Source organism: Malania oleifera, chromosome 11 (genome assembly GCF_029873635.1).
Source record: "Malania oleifera isolate guangnan ecotype guangnan chromosome 11, ASM2987363v1, whole genome shotgun sequence".
In the NCBI taxonomy this organism is placed as follows: domain Eukaryota; kingdom Viridiplantae; phylum Streptophyta; class Magnoliopsida; order Santalales; family Ximeniaceae; genus Malania; species Malania oleifera.
The window spans coordinates 38,130,368-38,157,311 of NC_080427.1; the positions used below are offsets into that span (position 1 = coordinate 38,130,368).

Here is a 26,944-nt window from a genome sequence, read left to right on the forward strand (position 1 = left end):
ATATATATACATACATTTTCTCAAAACGAAACTAATTTAGTTTATTCCCTTACCTGATTCCTGAAATGCCCCTAAGAAAATCTTTCCCGTACCCACAAGGTTCTCAACTCAACACCCTGAAAATGAAAACTCGCAGAATTAAAGTTTAGTATTTTTATACATACAACATTTTCTATAACTACCACTAAGTCAAATTCGACTTAAAGTTTTACCTCAACTTAGGGATGATTCCCAACGTTCCCAATCAACACCCTGGAACTGAAAATTTTCAGTATTAAAGTTTAGTATTTTTACGCGTATATCACTTTCTTCAACTGCCAAAAATCCAAATATTGAATATAAAGTCTTACCTTGGATTTGGGATGAAATCCAACTTCGTTTTCCTGACGATCCACTCCGGCAGACTTGTAGAGAACTTCGCCATGAGCGTCGTGGTGGCTTCGGTTTGTCGATTCGGTGTAAAATTAGCCCGAAATCGAAGAGAGAGAGAGTCATAGGAGAGAGAGAGAAGAGAGAGAGAGAGAGAGAGAGCACTTCCAAAAAAAAAATCCAAGTAAACTTCTTGAAGAAGCTTTCCACTTTCTATATATATATACCTTTAACCTTTATATTAAATACATATCATAATAACTTACTTATATATATATATATATATATACACACACACACACACATATATATATACATGCTTCAATATATATATATATATATTTTCCTTATCATACTATTCATTTTACTTGTTAATTTAATTAATTTATTTTATTTTATTATTTTATTATTATATATTTTTTAAAATTTTATTTTTTTCCCGGTTACTACATTCCTCCCCCCTTAAAAGAATTTCGTCCTCGAAATTTACTGTTTCCGTAACTCGCCATCATTTAATTAGGAAAAATGGTCTACTCATTTTATTACCTACCCTCACTTATGGCAGAGGAATACCGTGGTTACATTTCGAGTCTTGGAAGATTACATATACAAAAGAAAACCATTCTCCCAAAACTAAAGTACTACACTATTCAACCATTACATGTACCTGCAACAGAAAACTACTTAACTATTTACATTTATTCACTCAGACTTCTTGAAATAAATGCGGATACCTCTGCTTCATCTGCTCCTCAAACTCCCAAGAAGCCTCTTCTACTGCGTGATTCCTCCATAAGACTTTTACTTGAGGAATCGTCCTATTACGTAGCTCTTGCACTTTCCTATCCAGAATCTGTACTGGTACCTCCTCATATCCCAGTGAATCACTAAGCTCCAACTCATCATAATTGATGACATAAGAAGGGTCTGGGACGTATTTCCTCAACATAACAACATGAAATACGTTGTGAATCCTGGACAATACAGGTGGCAAAGTTAGCCTGTAGGCTACCGGTTCCACTTTATCTAGAATCTCAAATGGACTGGTAAACCTAGGACTAAGTTTACCCTTCCTCCCAAATCGCATAACCCCTTTCATCAGAGCTATCTTCAAAAATACGTGATCACCTACGTCAAACTCTAAATTCCTGCGGCGATGGTCGGCATAACTCTTCTGTCGACTCTGAGCTGCACTGATCCTGTCCCTGATAAGACGAACTTTATCATATGCCTGCTGAACCAGCTTTGGCCCCACTACTCGCCGCTCACCCACTTCATCCCAGAACAAAGGAGAACGGCATCTCCTACCGTACGGAGCCTCAAATGGTGCCATGCCAATGCTAGACTGATAACTATTATTATATGCAAATTCTACTAATGGCATGAACTGAGTCCAACTACCCCCAAAGTCTAGTACACACGCTCTGAGCATGTCCTCTAATATCTGTATCGTCCTCTCAGTCTGCCCGTCTAACTGAGAATGGAATGCTGTACTAAACGATAACTGAGACCCCAGAGCCTCCTGCAGACTCCTCCAAAATCGTGATGTGAATCGTGGGCCTCGATCCGACACAATAGATACAGGCACCCCATGAGAACGTACTATCTCCTGAATGTAAATCTCCGCTAAACGGCTGAGGGAGTAGCTGATCTTGATGGGAATAAAGTGGGCGGTCTTCGTCAATCGATCAACAATCACCCAGATGGCATTATGACCATGTAACGTCGTCGGCAGTCCTGACACGAAGTCCATCGATATGTGATCCCACTTCCACTCCGGGATGAATAACGGCTGCAACTGCCCTGCCGGTCTCTGGTGCTCAGCCTTTACCTGCTGGCACGTCAAACACTGCGCTACATACTCGGCAATCTTTCTCTTCATACTACTCCATCAGTATGACTCTCGCAGATCTCTGTACATCTTCGTACTATCGGGATGAACTGTATACAAAAATCTGTGAGCCTCCTCTAGAATAGTCTTCCTGATCTCAGTATCGGCAGGAACACATAATCTGGAACGGAACCGCAAAGCTCCGTCATCTGCGATACTGAACTCCTCCCCCTGCCCACTCTGTACTTTGTCTATCACCTCCACTAGCTCTGGATCTTCCTTCTGGGCAGCTTTAATTCTCTCCTGTAGGGTAGGCTGTACCACTAGGCTGGCAATACATACTGGGAGATCACTCTCCACCAACTTTATGCCGAGTCTCTCCAGATCCATTATGATCGGATGCTGGATCCCCATAGCCGCCAATACTAGCTCCCTGGATTTCCTGCTCAACGCATCAGCTACCATGTTTGCTTTCCCTGGGTGATAACTGATGATACAATCAAAATCCTTAATCAGTTCCAACCACCTTCTCTGCCTCATATTCAGTTCTTTCTACGTAAAGAAATACTTCAAACTTTTATGGTCAGAGAAGATCTCACACTGCTCACCGTATAGGTAATGCCTCCAAATCTTCAGTGCGTGTACCACTGCAGCCAACTCAAGATCATGAGTAGGGTAGTTCTTCTCATATTCTTTCAAATGCCTGGATGCATACGCCACTACCCTACCATGCTGCATCAATACACAGCCAAGTCCTTTCAAGGACGCATCACTGTAAATGGTATACCCCTCACCCCCAGAAGGAATGATCAACACTGGTGCTGTGACTAGTCTCTGCTTCAGCTTCTGAAAACTTTGCTCACAGCTATCATCCCACTCAAATCTGACATTCTTCCTCGTCAGTCGTGTTAAAGGCCCTGACAAAGCTGAGAATTCCTCAACAAAACGACGGTAATAGCCTGCTAGCCCCAAGAAACTCCTGATCTCGTGGACATTTCTCGGTCTAGCCCAATTCACTACAGCCTCAATCTTGCCAGGATCCACAGAAATACCGTCTCCAGATACAACATGCCCTAAGAACATGACCTTCTCCAGCCAAAATTCACATTTACTGAACTTGGCGTACAACTTCTTTTCCCGAAGTGTCTGTAAAACTTGCCACAAGTGCGTCTCATGCTCCTCATAGTTTCTAGAATAGACCAGTACATCATCAATAAAAACAACAACAAACTAGTCTAGGTATTGGTGGAAAACTCTATTCATCAAGTCCATAAATACCGTAGGAGCATTCGTCAAACCAAACAGCATCACTAGAAACTCGTAATGCCCATACCTAGTCCTGAAGGCCGTCTTTGAGACATCTTCTGCTTTCACCTTCACCTGATGGTAGCCAGATCTGAGGTCAATCTTCGAATACACCTGTGTACCCTGGAGCTGGTCAAACAAATCATCGATACGGGGTAGAGGCTACCTATTCTTGATTGTCACTTTATTTATCTCCCTATAGTCTATACACATCCTCATAGTCCCGTCTTTCTTTTTCACAAATAAAATTGGAGCTCCCCACGAAGATACACTGGGCCGTATGAAGCCCTTATCTAGCAGATCTTGCAACTGATTCTTCAATTCTGCTAACTCCACTGGCGCCATTCGATAAGGTACTTTAGAAATCGGCGCTGTACCGGGAGGTAGATCAATAGAGAAATCCACCTCACGGTCGGGTGGCAAGCCTGGTAACTCATCTGGAAAAACATCCACAAACTCCTTCACTACAAGCGTGCTAGCAAGTTTCGACTCATTCTCTGACATCTTTTTCACAACCACCACAAACCCCTGACAACCACTCAGCAGTAGTCTCCTGGCCTGAATAGCTGAGGCGGGGATTGTATATGCGACCCTACAAACTTGAATTCTGCTTCCCTCGGGGGTCTAAATATCACCTTTCGTGCACAACAATCTATGCTGGCAAAATTAGCTGCTAGCCAATCCATGCCAAATATAACGTCAAACCCATGCATGTCTAACACTATCAAATCAGCAGACAATGTTTTCCCCTGAATCTCTACTGGGCAGTCGCGGAGTACCCTACCACACCTCACTACCGACCCAGTCGGTGTAGATACCAATAGTTCAACGTCTAATGATTGTGTTTCAGCCTCACATAATTTAATACACCCCAAGGACACAAACGAGTGTGTAGCTCCTGAATCAAATAATGCAATAACTTTAAAAGAAAGCATAATGACTATACCTGTCACCACGTCACCTGACGCCTCAGCCTCACCCAGTGCCAGAGTAAACACCCTGGCTGGAGCCGTATTCCTCTGCTGGCCCCCCCTGTGGTGCCTGATAACCTCCCCGGTATAGTCTAGGAGCTGGAACTGCATCTGGTGGAGTAGGGCAGTCTCGTACCATGTGCCCCGATCTACCGCAGCAATAGCACACCGGAGCTGCATCTGGCGGGGTAGGACAATCTCGCACTATATGTCCCGATCTACCACAGCGGTAGCACACTACACCACCAGCTCGACACTCTCCCCAGTGCCTCCTATCACAAGTCTGACAAACTGGAGGACCCTGCGTTGTCTGCACCTGGCGTCCTCCCGTCTCCTGTCTCCGCCCTCTACCATGATTACCCCTCCTCCACTGATCCGGCCTGTGACCCTGCTAGTAGCTCGTAGATGCAAATCTCTTCCTCTGTCCCTACTCATCCGCATCAAGACGCTCACCAATCTCTGCCAAGGCCGCCTTGTCAACCAGCTCAGCGAAGTCCTGGATCCGCAGCACCACCACCTACCTAAATATACTCCGCCTCAAGCCTCTCTCAAATTGCCTCGCCTTCTTCACCTCATCAGGAACAATGTATGGGGCGAATCGAGAGAGCTCGATAAAACGTGCTGCATACTGCTGAACGGATAGCTGTCCCTGCTTCAGACTCAGGAACTCTTCTACCTTAGCCTCCCTCACAGTAGCTGGAAAATATCTGTCAAAGAACAGATCTTTAAACCGGTCCCATGTCATAGCTAGTGGAGTCACCCTCTGCTGCTCTAATAGTCTCACCGCAGTCCACCACCTCTCAGCCTCTCCTGTCAATTTATAGGTGGCAAAGAGGACCCTCTGTTCCTCAGTACATTGTAGCACAGCTAAGATTTTCTCAATCTCCTGCATCCAGTTCTCAGCAGCTACAGGATCAACTCCACCTGAGAACGCCAGAGGATTCATCTTTGTAAATTTCTCTATAGTGCACCCATGGCCTGTAGATGGACCACTCTGCTCCCTTGAGCTCTTAGCAATCTCAACCATAACCTGCTGAGCCACGCTACGTAATACCGCATCAGAGTCGGTCCTAGCTGCACCTGATGATCCTGCTCCATCACTGCCACTCGCATGGGCACTATTTCCTTCTGGATCCATCCTAGAAAATAGCAGTTGCAATTCAGTAATCCTATCCTCATAATTTACCCACCTATCCTCACCACTCATCTCAACATTTCTAACTCATTATTAATCCCCAGTCCTACATTCTAGGAACACAACCCGACAATAGCTTACTATGGTTTTCCTGAAATCGTCACCCCAAGAAAAACACAGAAACTACCACGGAAGTCCTGCCTCTAGACTGTAGAACAAAACCTCAAATCATTTCCTAAACTCTGGTATTGTTCCTGCTGCACTCTAAAGTCTACAGAACCTAGCAACCTAGGCTCTGATACCAACTGTAACGATCTGCTCCTTTTTCACATATATATATATATATATATATTTTTTATATAAATAAATTATCATCACATCATACATTCCAACTCAGCAGGTCACAATCCACCTGGGCTCGTGGGCACCAGGGATATAACAAAACATACAGCAGAAGCCTACGCAGCAGAAAGTATAAAATCATATACATCTCATCATAATGTGCATAACACATACCAAAGTCACTACAATTACTATCTCACAGTATATACATCTCAAAAATGAAATTTAGGGACAATCCCCACAAAACCTAACTGTCCCTACCAAAAACTTATCCTTCCAAAGAGGGCAAACAACTGATCTAGATCAACGGGGCTTTTCCCGCTCTCCTATTAGGGGCTCCTGAAAAATGTATAAGATTTAGGGGTGAGACACCTCTCAGTAAGGGAAATAAACTAATACCAGTGTGTGGCAACATGAGTATTCTGTGTTCTACATATACCATACATAACATATTCAATACTGTTTATCAAATCTGGGAAAACATATGCATATCAAAACATGACAGAACATACTGCATTTTCATAAACATTTCTCATCTCATATCATAATAATAATAACACAAAAACAATCCTGGTAGGTTAGCTGGCTGTTGTTATGTATTACCCCCACATGATGGGTTGTGTGGCCCGAAGGCGGGACCTGACAATGGTTGGCCGACCACTGCCAAGTCAATAATCTAATTTATAGGTCCGATGGGTCTACCCAGACTGGTCCGTACGCCAGGGGCGATAACAGCACACTTCTTGAAAATAACCACATCGACCATCCAATCTCACACCACTCCGTACAGCGGTGTTAACACAGATATCATGATCACGAGGACCATGGACACATAGCAACGGTACCGTGCAAGTGCTAGCTTAGACCAAGCCAACCAAGTTCTGATATCATATACATATACTAAAACCGTGATACATAAATATCTCATATCATTTATTTTCACATCAATCATATCATTTCACATATATACGTGTATCATGAAAATCATCGGCCCGTACGCCGGTATTACACATTTTAATATAGCACGGCCCGTACGCCGGCAAATCACATAGCACAGCCCGTACGCTGGCAAATCACATAGCACGGCCCGTACGCCGGCAAATCTCATCCACATAGCACGGCCCATACGCCGGCAAATCACATATACATATAAAAATATCTTGGCCCGTACGCCGGTTTTCCATCATAGAAATCCATATCGTCCCCATTCCCAAAAAAAATAGTATTTCACAACATTTTTATACTCATGCCACACTAAACAAATTTTCTATGTATTCAACATATCATCATTTAAACAGTATTTTCCAAATATAAATCATATATATAAATATATTTATTTTTTCCTGAAACCAAATGCTACATATATATACATACATTTTCTCAAAACGAAACTAGCTTAGTTTATTCCCTTACCTGATTCCTGAAATGCCCCTAAGAAGATCTTTCCCGTACCCACAAGGTTCTCAACTCAACACCCTGAAAATGAAAACTTGCAGAATTAAAGTTTAGTATTTTTGTACGTACAACATTTTCTATAACTACCATTAAGTCAAATTCGACTTAAAAAGTTTTACCTCAACTTATGGATCATTCCCAACGTTCCCAATCAACACCCTGGAACTGAAAATTTTCAGTATTAAAATTCAGTATTTTTACGCGTATATCACTTTCTTCAACTGCCAAAAATTCAAATATTGAATATAAAGCCTTACCTTGGATTTGGGATGAAATCCAACTTCGTTTCCCTGACGATCCACTCCGGCAGACTTGTAGAGAACTTTGCCAGGAGCGTCGTGGTGGCTTCGGTTTGTCGATCCGGTGTAAAATTAGCCTGAAATTGAAGAGAGAGAGAGTCGTAGGAGAGAGAGAGAAGAGAGAGAGAGAGAGCACTTCCAAAAAAAAAATCCAAGTAAGCTTCTTGAAGAAGCTTTCCACTTTCTATATATATATATATATACCTTTAACCTTTATATTAAATACATATCATAATAACTTACTTATATATATATATATACACACACACACACACACATATATATATATACATGCTTCAATATATATATATATATTTTCCTTATCATACTATTCATTTTACTTGTTAATTTAATTTATTTTATTATTTTATTATTATATATATTTTTTAAATTTTATTTTTTTCCCGGTTACTACAATCCGCCCCGACAAACTTGTAGAGAACTTCGCCGAAAACGTCGTGGTAGCCTCAAATCTTCAATCTGGCGATTGGCGGGGCCAAAATCGAAGAAAGAGAGAGAGAAAACCGAAGAGAGGTGAGAGAGAGAGAGATGTTAGCTTAATTAAGAAGTTAAATCTGGATTTTCCCATATTTATAAAACAACGGATTTCGTCGACGAGCCCGACCTTCGTCGATGAGTCCTTCACAAATTTCATTGATGAAATCCACTCATCGTCAATGAAATTCAGTCAGCTCAAAAACCCCTCTTGGTATTTTCTCGTCGACGAGCCCCCTGTGTTCGTCGATGAATTCTCTTAAGCCTTCGTTGACGAATCCCCTGTATTCGTCGACAAAGTCCTGTTGATCCCCTTTTCCGTTTTCCTCCCAAAGTTCAATGTCGTTGACGAACGCTTCGTCGACTGCTTCCTTCTGTTCTCGGCTTCCATTTCCCTCTTTTTATTATTTAAATACCATTTTATTCGGGTTGTTACAATTGTAATCTCCCGAGACATTATGAGTAACTACGGCATTCCTCTGCCATAAGAGAGGGCAGGTAATAAATTTGGGACGAGACTGCTATGTAGGTGGCCGCCGGCTCTTCCTAGAGTCAAAGCAGTGATAGTTCAGATGATGTGATAGAAAACAGTTAGAAAATTTTGATGACGAAATTTTTATAGGGAGGGGAGATTGTAGAGACCTGAACCCGTAAAATAAGGAAATTAAATAAGAAAAGGAAAAAAGGGATTTCAGCAGGCTTTGTCAACGAAGTCCAAGATCTCGTCGACGAAGGCACTTCAGTGCTTCATCGCCGAAATTCAGAGTCTCGTTGACGAAGAGATCCAGAACGTCTGAAAATATCAAGTTTAGGGTTCGTCGACGAAGCCCTTCTTTCGTCGATGAACAGTCTTTCGTGGTTCGTTGACAAAGGTGCTATTTCATCGACGAATTTGATCGGATCAAGGGGTCTATAAATAGGATTTTTTGTTTGCTTATTTATTAAGAAACTTAATTTCTCTCTTTCTCTCTCTAGAACCCACGCCCGTACTCTCTCTCTCCTCTATCTTTTGCCGTTCGTTGGTCGTTTCAACGATCAGAAGTTACCACGAGGATCAGGGAACGAATATCTACAAGTCTAATCGAGTAAATTCTTGATCTCGAGAAAAGCTAGGTTTCTGTTTTTGAGCGTCTCGGGTCGTTTTTCAAGAAATAAGTAAAGGGATTTGTTTACATTAGTATTTTTGAAATCTAAACCGGTAGAACTGTAGTTTATGACATTATGTACGACATAACTGCTTATTTGGAAAATTTCACTAGGTGGAATTGTCGATTTTTCGGTTTTATGATTTTGGGGAATCTAGGGTTTTGGGGTATGGTCTCCATTTTTCTTAAAACTCATTTATTTGCATTAAACTTAAAGTATGAGATGCTTGAACCCCTTGTTTTCAATTTAAATGATATTTTATGAACCATTTACTATACTATTATATACTAAAATTGTAGTGACCCGGAGAATAATAGTATTTAAATATAACGAGGGAGGAAAAGGGAAATAGGAACAGAAGGAGGCAGTAGACTTTGTCGACGACATCGCACTTTGGAGATAAAAATAATTTCTCCAGGCCTCATCAACGAATACAGGGGTTCGTCGACAAGGGTTCTTCAGGACCTCGTTGATGAGGTCCCATCTTCGTCGACGAGAAGATACCGAGTGGGGTTTTTGGGACATACTGAAATTTGTTGACGAAGGAGGAAGTTCGTCGACGAAATTATTGAAGAATTCGTCGACGAGGTGATGTGACTAGTCGACGAATCCCGCAGTATAAATAGTGAAAACTCGGATTTTTATCCTATTTCAGCGCAAATTACCCTCTCCTCTCTCTCTCCTACAGCCTCTCCCTCTTCTTTCTTCGATTCTGGCCCCGTCAGTCGCCGGATCAACAATCTGAGGCCACCACGACGTTCCTGGCGGAGTTCTCTTCAAATCTTTCGGAGTGAATCATTGGTGAAACGAAGTTGGAATTCATCCCAAATCCAGGGTAAAGTCTTTTATTCAGTTTTTGGCCTTTTGACAGTTGTAGGAAATGATGTAGGCCAAGAAATATTGATATTCTGTTTTGACAAATGTGGTTTTCAGGGTGTTGTGTAGGATTCCCTGCGGGTGTTAAAACAGTATACCATAGGGGCTTTTCAGTAATCAGGTAAGGGAAATATGCTATGTTAGCCAATTTTTCTATGATTCAGTATAAACCATACGTTTTTATCAGATAATTATTCACGATAGAAATTTATACAGCTTATCATTATGTATAATATGTTTAAAATTTCTGTGTGGCTTGAGAATATGGGTATAGTAAAGAAACATGTTTTACAGTATTTTCAGGATAAGTTTTACATAATATATAGCCAGTGGTTATGTTTTATAGTAATTACAGTACCATGATTATACAGTTCATGATTATACAGTTTTTAGTATCATGATTATGCAGTTTTCAGTACTATGACTTACAGATTTTAGTTCAATTCAGAGATATAGATGATACAGTTACAATTTATTTCATTGTCATGGTTTACACAGTTATTACAGAATCATGGTAAAATAACTAGTTGTATGTAGAAATATATTATATAGTATCAGACCCTGTTGGACCATACAGTTACAGAGCACGGTACTGTAGCTACATACAATTTGCAGAGTGCAACCACCTATTCAGATAATACGTGGTAGTAGGTCGATCGTATAGTGCCCTAGACGTGGACATGCTCCCCATCTAATATGGGTTGAGGAGGGCAGATCAGACTGAGAGAGTATAATGGTTTACCCTGGTCGGCCAGCCAGGGTAGATCCCTCCTACGGGCCGCACAACCCTGTCATGAGGGGTTAAATCATGACACAGAGTTATCCACAGGGAAGTTTTCAGTTATTATTATGTATGTACAGATTTACAGAGACAGAGAATATACTTGTGTACATTAGAAGTATTTTGACTAGTAACCTAAATTACTGACATGTTAAGCAACATGGAAAAATAGGATGGTTTCTATTACTTGTACTATATTTATAGATCCAGTTATACATGATTTTATAAAAACATATTTTCATAGTATTATAACTCATTTGCCACACACTAGTAATAGCATATTTCGTCTTATTGAACGTTGGCTCATCCTAATTACTTTAACATTTTTCAGGTGATCCAGGTAGGCGAGTAAATCAGGCTCGCAGGTAGAGGGGTTTCAGTACTGCCCTGTCAGTAGATAGTGAATATGTTTTCGGAGTATTTTTGTATAGTTCCAGTCCAATTGAGGGTATCTTGGGGAACAATTGTAACATGTATATTCTAGGGAAACAATTTAGCACTCTGGTATTGTATATAATTACATATGGTTATGTTTATTTGATTTCTGCTTCTCGCTGCTTAGGTTGATGATTTAATTTGGTATCAGAACATTTTAAATGATATAGTACATAAAAAAAAACAAGGAAATTAAGCAAGTCATTACAAAAATAAATGAGTGTGGCATGAGGTACTAAATGGAAATGTGTATAACTTGAGAAATATGTGCATGAAATATGGGAACTAGATTTCCAAATTGTTATTAGGAAATGTAGAAAGAGATGCTGATTAAATTCCGAAAGATGTATGTACCAGGGTTAAATCGAGAGCTATGTGTGCCGGTTTATATCAAATAATGAATGAATGAATTTGTGAAAGATACTGGAATTGCTTAATTGCTTTATAAAATGAAAATAGGTTACTATGCTTTCGTTATAAATTGTATATATGATATATGAACCGCTTGAGAAAGCTTGTTACCAAGAGAGCACGGTATCATTGCTAGAAAGAGAGATATAGTGCAACCACACGTTATTCTCGAGTGTGGGTATCTAGATAGTCGATTTGGTACGAAGGGCCACTGGATATAGACTAGGTTGGTGTAGGCCAAGTCGAACTGGAGAGAGTAACGTGACTAGCCTGGTGACCGCCAGGCTAGATTAGAGTATAATAATCACACAACTCATACCATGGGGGAAGTAAATGGTGTTGATATGATGTTTCAAAGCTGAGATGAGTTCGCTATGCATATACATAATTTAAAAATAAAATGGGCACAGTCACAACATTGAGTACCGAGCCAAGGGATTGTATAATGTATGAGCCTGTACCTTACCTTAACCTTGGGGACTCTTGCTCATAATGAACCGAACTATCTTATGCAGGAATTATATTTATATCTTCTATATTACAGGTTTGTGAATGATTTAAATGTGTAATTGTTTCTATTGGAATAAACTCATGTAGTCACATACTGGTGTAATATGATCCACCTTACTGAGAAGTGTAAAAACCTCAAAAACAGATATATAAAAAAATTAGTGGATTGATTTCCAAAAAAAATAAAAAAATAAAAATAAATAAATAATTAATTAACTAATTAGTTAATCGGATTTAAAAGAAAAAGAAAATAAAATTAATTAAAATTTATTTTTATTTTTATTAATAAAATATATTATTATTATATTAATTAAATATATTATTATTATTATTATTATCCTCCTCCTGAAGCTTGCTAGAAGCTTCAGGAGATTCAATTTTAATTTGATTTTCTTCTTCTTCTTCTTCTTCTTCTTCTTTTTCTTTTTTCTTTTCTTTTCTTTATTCTCCGCTGCGCAGCCTCTGAATTATCCTTCTCTCTCCTCACGTTCTCTCTCTCTCTCTGTCTCCTCGATTTCGCGGTGGATTTTCGCCCGATCGAAAATCCGAAGATACCACTGGACTCCATTCGCCGCTACCGTCATTTCTACCGGAGCGGATCGGTGGTAGGAGCGGCATAGGCATATTCCTTGGGGTAAGCCATTTTCCCTTTTTTCTTTAATTTCTTACAAAATATAAGCCCAATTGACGAACGGACACCACCATGAGAATCTAGGGATGATTCTCTACAAGTCTAGTGGGACAGAATTCTCGTGGAGGTGTCGGGCCAAAACCCCAAATTTGGGGTGCAGGGGTTATTAAAGGGCTTATTTTTAATTAATTAGCATTAATTTAGAAATGCTAAAATCTTGAGCATTTTGGGTTGAAGTAGGATTTCTGGAATTTAGGGCCCACGTGAGAGCCGCGGGTGTAATTTTGGGACCCGCAGGCAAAATTTAGAAAATTAAGTGGGCGTTTTAAATAATAGGTTAAATATTAATTTGAGGTATATGAGGCCTAAGGAAGGCTAGATGAGTATTATTTGAGAGAAATAGATTAATTAATTTGGGGAAAATGCAAATTGCAGGAGTTAAATTTCAGACGCCAAGGGCGTGAAATTTTGGATTCTAGTGAGACTCTCAATAAGTCAGGTAAGGGGAATAAATTATAGCAGTGTTTTCAGAATTATTATTTGAATGAATATGTGAAATTGAGCATATAATATTTTGTCTGAAAATTATTATGATATAAATATAAGATAAATTGTGTGGCATTTGAGTGATTGTAAATTGTGATATTTTGGAGTGTAAAATATAATAATGTGTAATTTCTGAGAAAATATTGAAATGAGAATTACTGATCTGATTAGTGAAAAATAATGTAATATGGTATTATTATATGAGTAGAAATGTTTTGCCTAGAAAATGAGATTTTGTGAATTATTGATATTGGAAAATAATGAAATGTGGTATTTATTTGTGAGTGGAAATTATTTGCATGAGAAATGAGTATTTTGGGAAAATGTGAAAAATACATGAAATATGATAGATGATATTACGAAATGATGAAATGTGCACAGAAAATGATGAGAATATTTATATTGAACTGAATTGAAATATACTGGAATATAATTGATGAAATGCCAATACCGCATAATGATTACGGGAATGTGGTGGTAAACCCTGTTGGATGGTTATGATATTTAGAATGGTAGCGTTGCGAGTGGTGTTAGTGCAACCACACAAATTCTTGGAGCGTGTGGCGTGACAGTCGACTGTGCCATTGTGTGGGGTTGTTGGGTCCCCTGAGTCCGGATCAGGGTATTAGGGCGGCCAGTCGTACTACAGACGCGATATGTGATATGATATTTGATCTAACAGGGTCGGCCAACCGCGGTTAGATCCAGCCTTTGGGTCGCACAACCTTGACCATGGGGGGAAGCATGACGTGTATAGAAAGATCCTCAGGGTGGCCATGAGTTACAGACGCGATGTTGGTATTTGATACCGAGGATACTCATGAGCCGGAAAGTAAAGTGGAAATGAAAAGTGAAAGAATGATAAAATTGGCTAAAATGAGAAATGAAAGAAATAATGGAAATTGAGAAATAAAGAATGATAAAATTGAGAAATGGAACAGTGTGAGTTAATAATATAAATAATTAAGGTGAAGTGAAACTCTCCGCCTGAGGGCTTACTGAGTAAGGTGAGTGCCCTAATGGGTATCAGATGTGGCCATACCTGGCTACATAACGTGTTAGGGCAGAGGGAAGCTACCTGTATGGACGGGTAATCTTCCCTATTCTCAGGAACTTCGCGGGTAAATATATTTTGGAAATCATTGAATTTGATAAATGATTTTAAAGCTTATAAAAGATTGTGTTGTATATCTATATAATTATGTGTATGTGAATATCAGTGTATTTTCTCAAATGAAATGGTGATTTGAAAAATAAAGTGTATTATAATTGTACTCATTTGGCCACACACTGTAAATAATCTATTCCTTCTTACTGAGATGTGTCTTACCCAAATTATCTAAATTTTTCAGGGAACAGAGATAGGCCAGGTGGTAGAGTTCCGTGATCATAGGGAGCTGGGACCCTAAGATACAGGGTGAGTTTTAACTAGGGAGGTGTGGTTTCCTAGGGTTGTATTATTTTTGGGTATGAGATAGTGTTGTGTATTTATGTACGTTGATACTCTGGGTATTGTATTCTGACTAATGTGTATATACTGTCTTCCGCTGTTAGGTTGTTTAATAAAATACTTTTTACCCGATACCCAATGCGGGTCGGGTCGTATAAATGATAGTAGGATTGTTGACGTGGCCGATTAATGGATTTATGACATGATTATTTATTTATTTATATTAAAAAAAAATTGTATGAAAATCGGGGCGTCACAAGAAGTGTCTCACCCCAATATATAAATTTTATTTCAGGTTTTGCAAGAAACCGAGCCTAGCGTTTTAGAGGGATTATGGAGCATAGTGTTTTTGTTAGTTTATGTAAGTTCTTGTATATGTACTGGGCTTTGGCCAAGTTATCTTTTTAGGTTTGTAATAGCAGGTTATGTTTTAGTTATGTATGACTGTATGTGAGGAACAATTAGAAACTCTGGTAAGTTTTTATTAGAAGATGTATGTTTTTCGCTATGTATGATTATGCAGATTAGTATGGAACTCCCGATTTTCCCTTATTTGGGAGGGTTGTATATGTATGGTATCCGAGATATGTATGTTATGTATGTATAATAGCACTCCGGCCTCAATTAGAGGATCGGGCGTTACACGTGTTGTAAATGAACTAAAGAGAAAACTATAAAAAAATTAAAGTAAATAAATTTTGAACTATAGAACTTCTGTAATCTAGTTTTTAGGAACTAGATGTGCTAATCATCTTCTTTTTCTCAATTGTGGTTGTAGAACATGTCCTTAAATGGGCAGTGATTATATTGACATTGTAAAGGTTAATTTCATAATGAATTATAATGTGAGCATACTAAAAGTTATAATCTATTTTCAAGATAGGCATCCATATATACATTTTATAATACTAGAAATCAATAAAAAGAAAAAAAAATAAAGAAAATAATTTAGTTTTTCATTATAATATGAAAGTAGAAAAAATAAAATAAAAATGATTAGGAATTTAAGTCGAGGGACCTATTTATGAAATTTGCTCTTTAATTTCTCGTTGTTTTTTCTCTTTCTCGCTGTTTTTTCTCTGCAAACAAGCGGCAACCAATCCGTCCATAAATGGCATGAAACCCCGTCCGCACGATGATACTTGAGTTTGTTCTCGTTCGCATGCCATGATTGATTTGAGTGTCCCAATGAATCAGTGAATTCGTTTGGGTTGAGACGGAGGTATGTACTTCAATCTGATATTCTACCGTTTAATTGATTACTGGGAAATTTTACGATTCCGCGGCCGTAAGATTTGAAAATTTCCATCTCATTGATTTTCTCGCAATTTTCTGACTAACCAAACACCTCATTCCCCTTTCACTTCCTTTCTATCTCCTTTTTACAACCAATGTCTACTGGAAACTGTGATTTTCTGTTTTATTCTTTTCCTGAAGTTTCTCGAAAACCAATCTCCATGGCTGCCAGCAACTCTTCTGCTTCGAGTCTTCCATGGCTTTGGATAATCGAATTTCTGTCAAGTTGCAAGCAAGTTGACACTTCCCTTTTAAATGGTATTCCGCAAAACTCAAATGTTTACTTCAGAATGAATGAATACTTACGATTGTGTTTCTAATAAACCTCTGTGAATGAAGGAGGGTTCAGCTTTTAATTCATATTTTTGTTTTTCTCCTCAGCTTTAATTAGGAGCACCCCAGATTTCTCTGATCCTTTAGGGAAAAATGCAAGGGAAATGGCCAGCCTGAGATGTTTGGAGGATTTGTTTGCTACTAGTAACTCAAAGGACGTTCCTTCTGCTGCGGGTTCAAAAATTGGGTTTGATTTTTCAGAGAACTGTGAAGATGTTTTCATGCGCATTATTAATGAGGTGATATAATTTGGTGTTTACTTGTAAATTATTCAGTAAATACTCGAAAGTTTTGGCATTTGAAACACTTCTATTTTTCGTAACTCCCATAATCCGCCCAAAATTTCATCTTTAGTAGAAGTTTTTTTCTCTTTTGACGTGCAAACATATCTTCTATCAGATGCAAACTACAAATTGGAGAATCGCCGGACCAGATTTGTTGAAATGGGATGTCCACCCTTTTATTACCCATAAGAGAGCTTGCTTGCCGAAATCTTCCCTGGAACAGGTGAAGGGGTTTTCTCTTACATTTTTCTCTAATTAGTCATGAAAGTAGAAAAAAAAAACTGTTTTCTCTAAAACTGTTCTTCAAAAGGTGTTTAATCACTTATTTAAGTTATTTTTTTGGTAGCTGAGCTTCTATTGTTTCTTTACAAACAGATGAAAGATACAATAATTGAAGGTAGCCACCCATTGCCTGCATTCTCAAAGGAGAGGGGACTAGTGTGTGGAGATCAGTGTGACATGGGAAATTCTGGGGTTGGTGGTAGTTCTAATGCAACTGCGTTGAAGCTTGATAGGAGTAGACTCAATGATGAAAGAGTGGCAGAAAAGGGTAAGTTAGTTCCTCCGATCCTTGAAAACGGAAGTGAGCCATTGCCACAAGATACGCCTAATAGAAATTTGCTACCCTCCAAAAGAAATAGGATTGATCTGGTCACTGAAAATCCAGAGGAACAATACTGTGAAAAGCAAGTTGACACTAACCATGATGGTGATCTTCGTTCACACTCTAAGAAGCTCAGGCAAGGTTCCTCTCATACCAGTTTGTCTGTCGGACAAAATGAGGTTACTCGACATGGAAATGAATTGTTAGAAGAATCATCTACAAGAATAGTACAATCCACTGGAGGAAAAAGGATTGAGCTGGAAAAAGCTCTCTCAGTTGATGAGGCCAAAGATGATGGTAAGCCTCCTAGTAGAGCTCAGCAAGAAATTTCTGATGACGAAACCAGGGATTACAGGGAGCATAATTTTCAACAAGGAACGCCAAATGGTGCACTTTTGGACAGGTCCTGCAGGAATAATTTTCCTAATGAAATGGATCATCGGTCTGAACCGGAGATGATGAGTGATAGTGATGAATATCACGCTGAGGAGATTGATATTGTTAAAAAGAAGCATATTTTCTTGAGTTCTCAATGCACGTCCAATCACGATTCCTTGGAAATAGATGACTTTGCAGAGCTAAGTGTTTGTATGAAGTGTAATAGAGGTGGTCAGTTGTTGGTTTGTTGTGCCAGTGCCTGTCCATTAGCGGTTCATGAAAATTGCTTGGGTTTCGCAGCCAGCTTTGATGTGCAGGGAAACTTTTACTGCCCCTTTTGTGCATATTCTCATGCCATCTCAGAGTACCTTGAAGCAAAGAAAAAAGCCACCTCAAAAAGGAAAGAACTGGGTGGATTTATCGGTTTGCAGATTGAAAATCAGAAAGAGAGACACCCCAAAATATTGCACAGGAAAAAACAGAATAAAACAAGAAAAGAGAGGCATATTAAGGAAAGCTATCTAGCAAATAATGGAGGCCTTGTAAATACAGCCAACCCCCAATATGGAACTACAGAAGACAAACAAGAAGCAGATGTATATGTGGAGGAAAGTTTAGTGAATTATAGAGGCCATTTAAATATCGTCAACCGTCAATATCGAAGCATAGAGGATGAACAACAGGCAGATGGATATGTGAAGGAAAGCGATCTCAAAAATGATGGAGGACTTGTAAATATAGTGAATCCTCAACACAGAATTATAGAAGATAAACCACAACCAGATGGGCATAGAGAAGAAAGTGGGTGTATGGAAGGTAGACACAAAGCAGATGGAGACCATGCGAATACAGTCAACCCTCAACATATAAGTAGAGAAGATGTACAACAAGACCAAGAACTAGCTGATCCTAAGTGCAATATTGGTAGTCAAAGACATGCCGAAGTAGGAATTAAGCAGGGAGTTTTGCAACAACACAATACTAACTCACCACAACATGCTGCTTCTCTGTCAAATATTGATGCCGAGGAAACTTCCACAGCAAAAAATGATATTTACATTGATTCTCGTTACTCCATGAGAGATCGAAAACAAGAAAGGCATTAGTAAGTTTTATATTAGATGGTAGGAATATTTATCATGAAATGTTTACTCCAACTATAGTTGAACTGTTTTGTTTCATTTTTGAGAAGCACAAAATAATTTAAAATGATGGTTCTTTGTGTAATTAGACTATCTTTGAATCATATTTCATCCTCTCCATGTTTGCATATTTGGTGTTTAGAAAATTCTTACTTGAACGAAGGTTGTTGCTATATCTGATTAAGCCCCATCTTTGCAGTGCATATAATATTCCAATCCCTCTGTTGAGGCGAAAGAAGCTTGCATGGACAGCAGAGGAGGAAAAGATGCTGAAGGTACTAGTATTTTGCATATATTTCTACATTTATTTTTTCTATGACAACTTTATTTTCTCGTTTTCTCTGACATTTTGGTGCAGTTAACTCTTTTGGGTTGCTTAAGACAGTTGTTTAATACGTAGCAATAGTGAGACCAATCCCGAAGGGTGCAGAGTTGTGTTATATTGATGGCCAGCATAAGACCCACTTTGTCGAACCTTAATAACAAGAATCTTTAAACAAGCTACTTTTAAGCAAGAATCTTTTGGAGTAGCTGTTGCTGAAGACACGGCCCTATATAGCGTCGAATAGTGAAATAAAATTTGGGTAGCCAATCCCAGCTGTTTGGGATACAAATCACAACTATTCAATTTTTTTTATATAATTAAATTATTTTCATGGTTTTGCAAGTGCATAGTAGGTTGTGTTGGAACAGTAATTTCTAAGTTGTGTCTTTTTGTTGGATTCTATTGTTTCATTGAGGAAATAGCAAAGTCTTTTTTTTTTTTTTTCCCTTCTTCAATATTTCTGTAGTCAATCTTTTAAGATGTCTGCTATATCTAATCATTGTTCCTGCTTTTCATTGCTCCTGCTGTTATAGGAGGGAATGCATAAATTTTCAAGTGTTCAGGACGGAAAGTTTCCATGGAAGAAGATTCTGGAGTTTGGAGAATCTGTGTTTCAGAAAGGTCGAACAACAATAGACCTAAAGGACAAGTGGAGGAACATGTGCAAATCAAGCCCAAAGTTAGAATGAAGTTCTATCAATCAGGTCAGTCCGCATTATTTACATCTTGCCCTTTGTTCTGCTTAGGTTTCATCAGACGCCAGAGAACTTGGTGGTTTTGTTTTATTGTTGTTTGTAATGATCAAAATCCAAATAGTAGTTATCTGATTAGTAAAACTAGTTTATAACATTTTTTCATACAAGTAATTCAATGAGAGCAGAAAGTGCAAGAGGATGAGAAATCCGCACATCAGAAAAGAAAAGCAAAATAAAAGCTAAAACAAAAAGAAACAGAAAATTTAAACTAATAAGGCTAACCAATCACGCTGGATGTTTAGAAGGCCATACGATCACAACCCAGTGGAAAACACACACAAGGAAGCCAAAAATGCAGTCTCGTTCTGAATATATCTAAAGATGAAGCATGATAATGAAAAATTCGAGCATTCCTATCTGTTAAAGCTTGATATACATTGTTAGCCCACAACCTAATAGCTTAAGCTTTTAGGTAAAGTGGTAATCTAACATGGTATCAGAGCAGGCTACCAGGAGATCCTGAGTTTTAGTCTCCTTGCCTGCATTTATTGTGTGATGTTTAAAAAAAATTTATTTGTTCTCAGCAATGGGTGTTATTTATTGTGTGTTTATCTTTTCACGTGCTGTCGGGCTGCATGTGCGGAGGAGTGTTAAAGCTTCATATACATTGTTAGCCCACAACCTAATAGCTTAAGCTTTTAGGTAAAGTGGTAATCTAATACCATCCAACCTAATTACTTGAATAGATGCATACTCAATGCAGCCACAAAATCTTGGCCATCTTCTATTTTACAAAACCAACAGAATTAATGAACAAGAAATCCTCCAAAGAATGCAGACATATCCAACACTCTCCCAAAAGACAAAATAGCTCATCCCATAAATATTGAGCTAAGGTCCTTCTAGATACCATTTTTAGAATGAGCTTGTGGATATTAGAGAAAAATGGGAGGCCCTCGTGTGTTATTGAAGGAGAGTTCAATTTAGTTTTGTATCCCTATGAAAGGAGTGGGAAACCTCCGACTCTTCAAGCATGCGGGAGTTTCATGACTTTGTGAATGCTTTCAGCCTCATTGATCTTTCCTTATTGGAGGCTTGTTCACATGGTCTAACTCAAGAGAGCCTCCCTCTCAGTCAAGGATTTATAGATTCCTTGTTTCTTCTGAATGGGAGGAGCGTTATCCAAAGGCTACTCAATCCTTACTCCCTCGGCCAACTTTTGACCACTTCCCCATCTTGCTTGACACGGAAGGAATCTGGTGGGGTCCAACCCCCTTCTGATTTGAGAGCATGTGCATGCAAGCTTTGGCGATCTGGTCAAGAATTGGTGGCATTCCATGCAGATTGAAGGGAAGGCCAGCTATGTGGTTGCCTCTAAATTAAAATTTTTGAAAGAAAAACTGAAATGGTGGAACAAAAATGTCTTTGGCTATCACCTTAAAGAAGAATCAGATCCAGAATGACTTAAAGGAGTTGGATGACCAAGATTTTAGAGGGGGCCTGAATTCGAAGAATAGATCCAAAAGAGTTGCCCTTAAAGAGCCTTTGTTGAAATCAACACTGCAGAGGAAATTTCTTGGAGGCAAAAATCTAGGGCGCTTTGATTAAAGGCTAGGGACAAGAACACCAAAATTTTCCACCGAACTGCTAATGCGTATTAAAGATACAACTTGATGACAAAAGTTGAAGTTGAGGCTGAACTGCATGTGGAGGAGGGAGCAATTAAAAGGGGTGTCTGCAATTTTTACAGAAATTTGTATACTGAACAAGAACCTTGGATGCCAAATATGAATGGTGTTTCCTTTAAAAATTTGAGCTCCTCCATGGCTCGGTGACTAAAGAGACTTTTCAAGGGAGATGAAATAGTTTCAGCTCTAAAGACTTGCAATGGTGACAAAGCATGATTTTAAATCACGGTAGTAGGTAGTGTAACGTAACGGTAACGGGTGTAACGGGAAGCGGGAGTAGCGGATGTTACATAACGGGAAGCGGGTATAACGGCTGTGAATTTTTTTGAAGCACGCACAACCTTGTGCATATTAGCGTACATGCATGTTTTAAGCTTTTAGCCTTTCTTAGAAAGAGTTTTAGTGTATTTTGGATCCTTTAGTTCGAGTAATTAAGTTATTTGGTAAGGGCAACAAGTTTACATTTGTTTTAAACTACCATTGATAGAAAAATTATGTGTGTGTGCATATTTATACTTCTCATTGTTCTTTTGTGTGATAAATTCTTATGTGTGCTAAATTAATTAATAAAAAAAAAAAACATTATACACTCCATTAATCTATTAGACACATAAGACATACGAATGATACAAATATAAAATTCTAGAAAAAAAAGAAGGTTGAAGTTGAAAGATATGGAACATAAATATCACATTACTAATATTATCAAAATAAAATATTTTTCTAACAAGTTAGTATTTTCAAATTGTTAATTAATGCATCTATTGTGAGCATTTAAAGAAATAGTAAATTTTGTATCATTGTCATCCTCATTATAACCTTTTCCCCCTCTTGCCACTTGGTATATTGAGAATGATATATGAAAGAGAGGGAAAAAGTGAGAAGAAAACGTAAAAAATAAAATAATTTTTTGGTGTAACAGTCCCATAGCAATTACGTAATGGCCGTAGCGGCCTTTACGTAACAGTCGTGGTCAATGACGACCACTACGGCCGTGATTTTTCTTCCCACCGATTTTGCGGTGTGTAACGGTATCGGTAACCCAAAAAACCGTAACGTAACGGTCGTGGCCCAGGCCCTGATGGTTTTAACATGGCTTTCTTTCAAAGGAATTGGGAAACATTCAAGCAACATATCTTTGGTGTCTTCAATGATTTCCACAGCTCGGGAAAATTTGGGGCTAGCATCAACTCTACCTTTGTCTCATTGATCCTGAAAAGAGCAGGGGCTTTAAACATCAAGGATTTTTGTCCCATTAGCCTGGTTGGTAGCTTGTATAAACTCCTTTCTAAAGTTCTTGCAAACATGCTCAAATTAGTAACTTATTTAAAAGGAAAAGGCGTAACTGTGGCGTTTTACTTCAGATGAGGCGAGGCATAAGCCTCAAGGCTAGGAGGTGTAAGCCTTTTGGGAACTTAATTTTAGTTTTTATATACATGTACAAATAAATTATATGTGGTACAAATAATATCAGTTATATTAAATAAATTATGAAATCTGTTATATAAAATTCCAACAATTCAAATTGACATACATGACTCTAGCTATCTTTGCCCATGAATTTTAAAGCTACAGTCACGTGCCTGTCCAGGGAAACAGAATCAGCAAGAGGTTATTTTTCCAGCCAGTAAAAAGGAATGAAACATGCATGGTGCTTGAGAATCTGCAAGGTCCTGCACGTCTCTCATAACCCAACTCTCACTTTAGCCGTTGTGATGTACATAATCTAAGGGAGAATTGAATGTGAAATTGCGACGGTCCCATTGATATCAGTATACAAGATATCATCTGGCACGCCTGCTTCTTAGAATCAGACACAGTCGTCTGTTGAGGATTGGAGAAGCTGGACAGAGAAACAGGAAGGCTGAGAGAGGTTGCTAGAGAGGCTGGTCATGTGAGACCATCAACTGAGAGTTAAAAGGGTGGGTGAGGGCAGTTCATCTCTTCCCTTTCTGAGTTTCTGGTCTGGAATTTACAAGGGCATGGCATTTTCTCTCCGGCCTACACCTAACAGGAAATGCCTGCATCATTTAGGATTTGTGCCTTTTATAAAGGACCTTGATGCATTTTGGCCCAAATCTGCATTGAAAACGCCTGTTAATACACTAGTTGCAGATAGGTCACACTTAACTAAATAAATCTTAAAGACAAAAAACTAACTCAAAAGACCTGTAAAATGGTGAGAATGTTATAAAAAAACAGCCAATCATCTGACAAAAGCCGAATGGTATCATTAACAGACTGCAGACGAGAGACACCCACTCCATCCCTACCTGCAGCAATAATACCCTGGTCAAAACCCCGATCAATGGCCCTATCATCATCCTACTCTACTCAACACATTAGCTACTACAATGAATAGAAAGGGTGACAAGGGATCCCCTTGCCTCATACCCCTAGATGCAGAAAACCAAGTCTCAGGCTAACCATTATAATCTCTAAAAGAGAGTCTCAAGAAAGACAACTCTAATCAAACAACGCCACTTAGCTCAAAATCCCTTCCTATCTAATACTCTATCGAAAAAGGGGCAACCCTATTGTAATCTTTCTCAATGTCCAGCTTAAAAATTAAACTCTTCTTCTTGCTCCTTTTAACTTTTCCCACCGCCTCATTAGCCACAAGGATGTCATCCAAAATGTATATATCCCCATAAAACCCGCCTGGTAACTAGAAATTGTATCGTCTATCACCTCCTTAATCTTCTCGGTAAGGACCTTTGCAATGATATTACACACTCATAACCAAACTAATAGGACAGAAACAACTGGCCCAAAACAGAGCAGTCCTTCTTTGGAATAAAGTGATTAAGTTGAGTTCATACTTTGGGAATCACCCAGTTAGTATGAAATTCATGGAAGATCTTCATCAAATGACCCTTATGACATCCCAACAAGTCCGGAAAAAATGCTGAAGTAAAACCATCAGGCCCAGGAGACTTTTCCCTATCCATGCTAAACTCTGCCCACTTAACCTCATCCTCTTCAAAGGTCTCTACTACCAAAGACATTACACTTGAAATAGACACCAATCCAACCCCAAAACACAGGACGTCAATTTTTATCCTTGAAATGATTTCTGAAAAACCAATGACTCTCACAATATTAGTTTGATCCCCATCAATAACCACCCAATCAGATTCCAACTCTTTAATCATACCCAAGTCTGTCTTTAGCTACCCTATGAAAATATCTAGTATTACAATCACCTTCCCTGGCCAATTTAAACCTGAATTTTTGTCACCAAGACATCTCCTCCTTTGTTAACAAAGCCTCAAAGTCATTCTTAAAAAAAACTCTCCTACCAACTAAATCCTCTGAGATGTCATCCAAAACTTCCACTTGATCATTATCCTCAATCTCTGTTAAAACAACAGACTTCCTAATCTGCACATCCTCAGAGACTTCTCTATTCCTCCTTTTTAAGGCTACTTTAAAAAATTTTCAACCTCTTCATAAACCTAAAGCCTTTCCACCCCTTACACGCACAAAGGAAAAAAAAATGGAAAAATAATCCACTTTTTTTCAAAGAAAATGGAGTGGGACCCCACCTGACAGTAGATGAATCCAAAATACGGGAAAACAAGTAAAGATTTTGTTTGTGAAACTTTTCTATAGAATGTCCATCTTTTTTTTTTACTTTGCCATGCACTCATGGCTGGCAAAAGCATAGTTGTCAAATGGCTAAAATCGAGATTCAAATTGTATATCGAAATCCCAATTTCACAAATTGAAGGTCAAGAATCAAATCTAATTGTAAGATTCGTAAAAGCTCTTCAAAGTACAATAAACTACATTTAAATTTTAACAATAAAAAATCATACTTCATTTTTATTTTTTCTCTGAAGTCTAAACAACTATAAAAGTAAGGGAATAGGTCCAAAAGAACTAATTTAAAAAAAAAAAAAAACTGAACTTTATGTTGTTTAAGCGAAGGCATTAAGAAAAAATAACAAGAAACTGAACTTTTGTTGTTTATCAACAATTTAAAAAAATTATATTTCATGCATGTGTATTTTCTAATTAAAAAGCAAAAACGAAGTAAAATAAACTAATAAATAGTTGAACAAACTACTACAAAACCAACTTTTGAATCTTACGAACATGAACTGTGAGTACCACCTCGGCCGACCAGTGTTCTGCCCCTTCTTCCTAGTCGCAGAACACTATACTCCTTCATGAGTGAAGAATGGTTTTGTGAGGCAATAAATGACCTAAAGTTCTGTTTTCTACTGTTTGTCAGCACAGGACCGATGTACAGAAGTAATGGAAGGCAATCATGTAAAAAATGAAAAAAAAAAAAAAGGAAGAAGAAAGGCTGTTCTGGGGTTTTAAATTTTGACTGGATCTTATAGGTTCAGATGGCTGGATTTGATAGGTTCATTATTGTGTGAGTTGATCATTTGATTAGATTCAGGGTTTGAATTGATAGATTTTGAAATAATTCAGCTGTTCTTTGATTCTCCAGTAATATTGGAGTCGGATCAACACAAATTGTACAGTTTGAATTGGGATAAGATTCTAATAACTATGGCTAAAGGTACATAATGTATGAGCATGTGACAAAGAATAGGCCAAGAAAGCAAGCAATGGAGAGATTTTAGAAAACAAAAAGTGAAGAACATGAAACAAGAAACGCGAAGAGGGAAGAGGGGCTATCTTGATTATAGTCTATATTGAGGATATTGACATTGTTAATGAAGGAGCTTTGATTTTGATGAAGATGAAGATTCACAGAGTTGGTTGAATTTGGAGATTGGATTTACATGTTTCTAACTTTTTTCTTTGATTGGAAGGAATATGTTTGCAGCCTTGGAGGCTTGAAAATCGAGATAGGCATGAATGCTGTGATCAGTAAATTAAGGTCAAGAGTGGGGCAGTAGATCATAGTAGAGACTTCTATGGTGTAACTGGATGGATAGGTTATTATGTTAGATATAGGCATGGCTCAGTGGTCCTATGCCCCCCTTTTATCCCTAGAGTCAAACCATTCTTGTATCTAGCCATGTTAATATTAGCCAAGCAAAGCAGGAGAGTTTACATCCACCAATGTGTGGGCATCATGTTTGCATGGCAGGCTGGTCATGTCATCATATGCATAGTTGATGCCAAAAGATTTCTAGGTACCTCCTCAAAACAATCAATGTGTCACATTTTGTTTACTCATAAAGTTTCTAATCCAGAACATATAGGAGAGATTTTGGCCAATCAAAA

The 26,944-nt window shown here is 38.4% G+C and overlaps 1 protein-coding gene across 11 annotated transcripts in view; it reads left to right on the forward strand.

Moving 5' to 3' along the window:
- The first annotated feature begins 16,010 nt into the window (after positions 1–16,010).
- LOC131167382 (uncharacterized) overlaps positions 16,011–26,944 on the forward strand; it is a 30,792-nt gene continuing 19,858 nt past the window's right edge. For 3 of the 11 annotated variants that reach the window (XR_009140115.1, XR_009140114.1, XM_058126183.1), the window contains exons 1-7: positions 16,030–16,210; positions 16,426–16,542; positions 16,666–16,856; positions 17,017–17,124; positions 17,277–18,988; positions 19,225–19,300; positions 19,884–20,054. Coding sequence is in view for 5 of the 11 variants with exons in the window: in XM_058126183.1 (XP_057982166.1) it covers positions 16,446–16,542; positions 16,666–16,856; positions 17,017–17,124; positions 17,277–18,988; positions 19,225–19,300; positions 19,884–20,039 (2,340 nt within the window). In the remaining 6 variants the exon portion in view is untranslated. Of the gene's footprint in view, positions 16,543–16,665; positions 16,857–17,016; positions 17,125–17,276; positions 18,989–19,224; positions 19,301–19,883; positions 20,055–26,944 lie in introns of all 11 variants that reach the window. The other 8 variants (XM_058126182.1, XR_009140113.1, XM_058126184.1 and 5 more) reach the window with 8 other exon arrangements.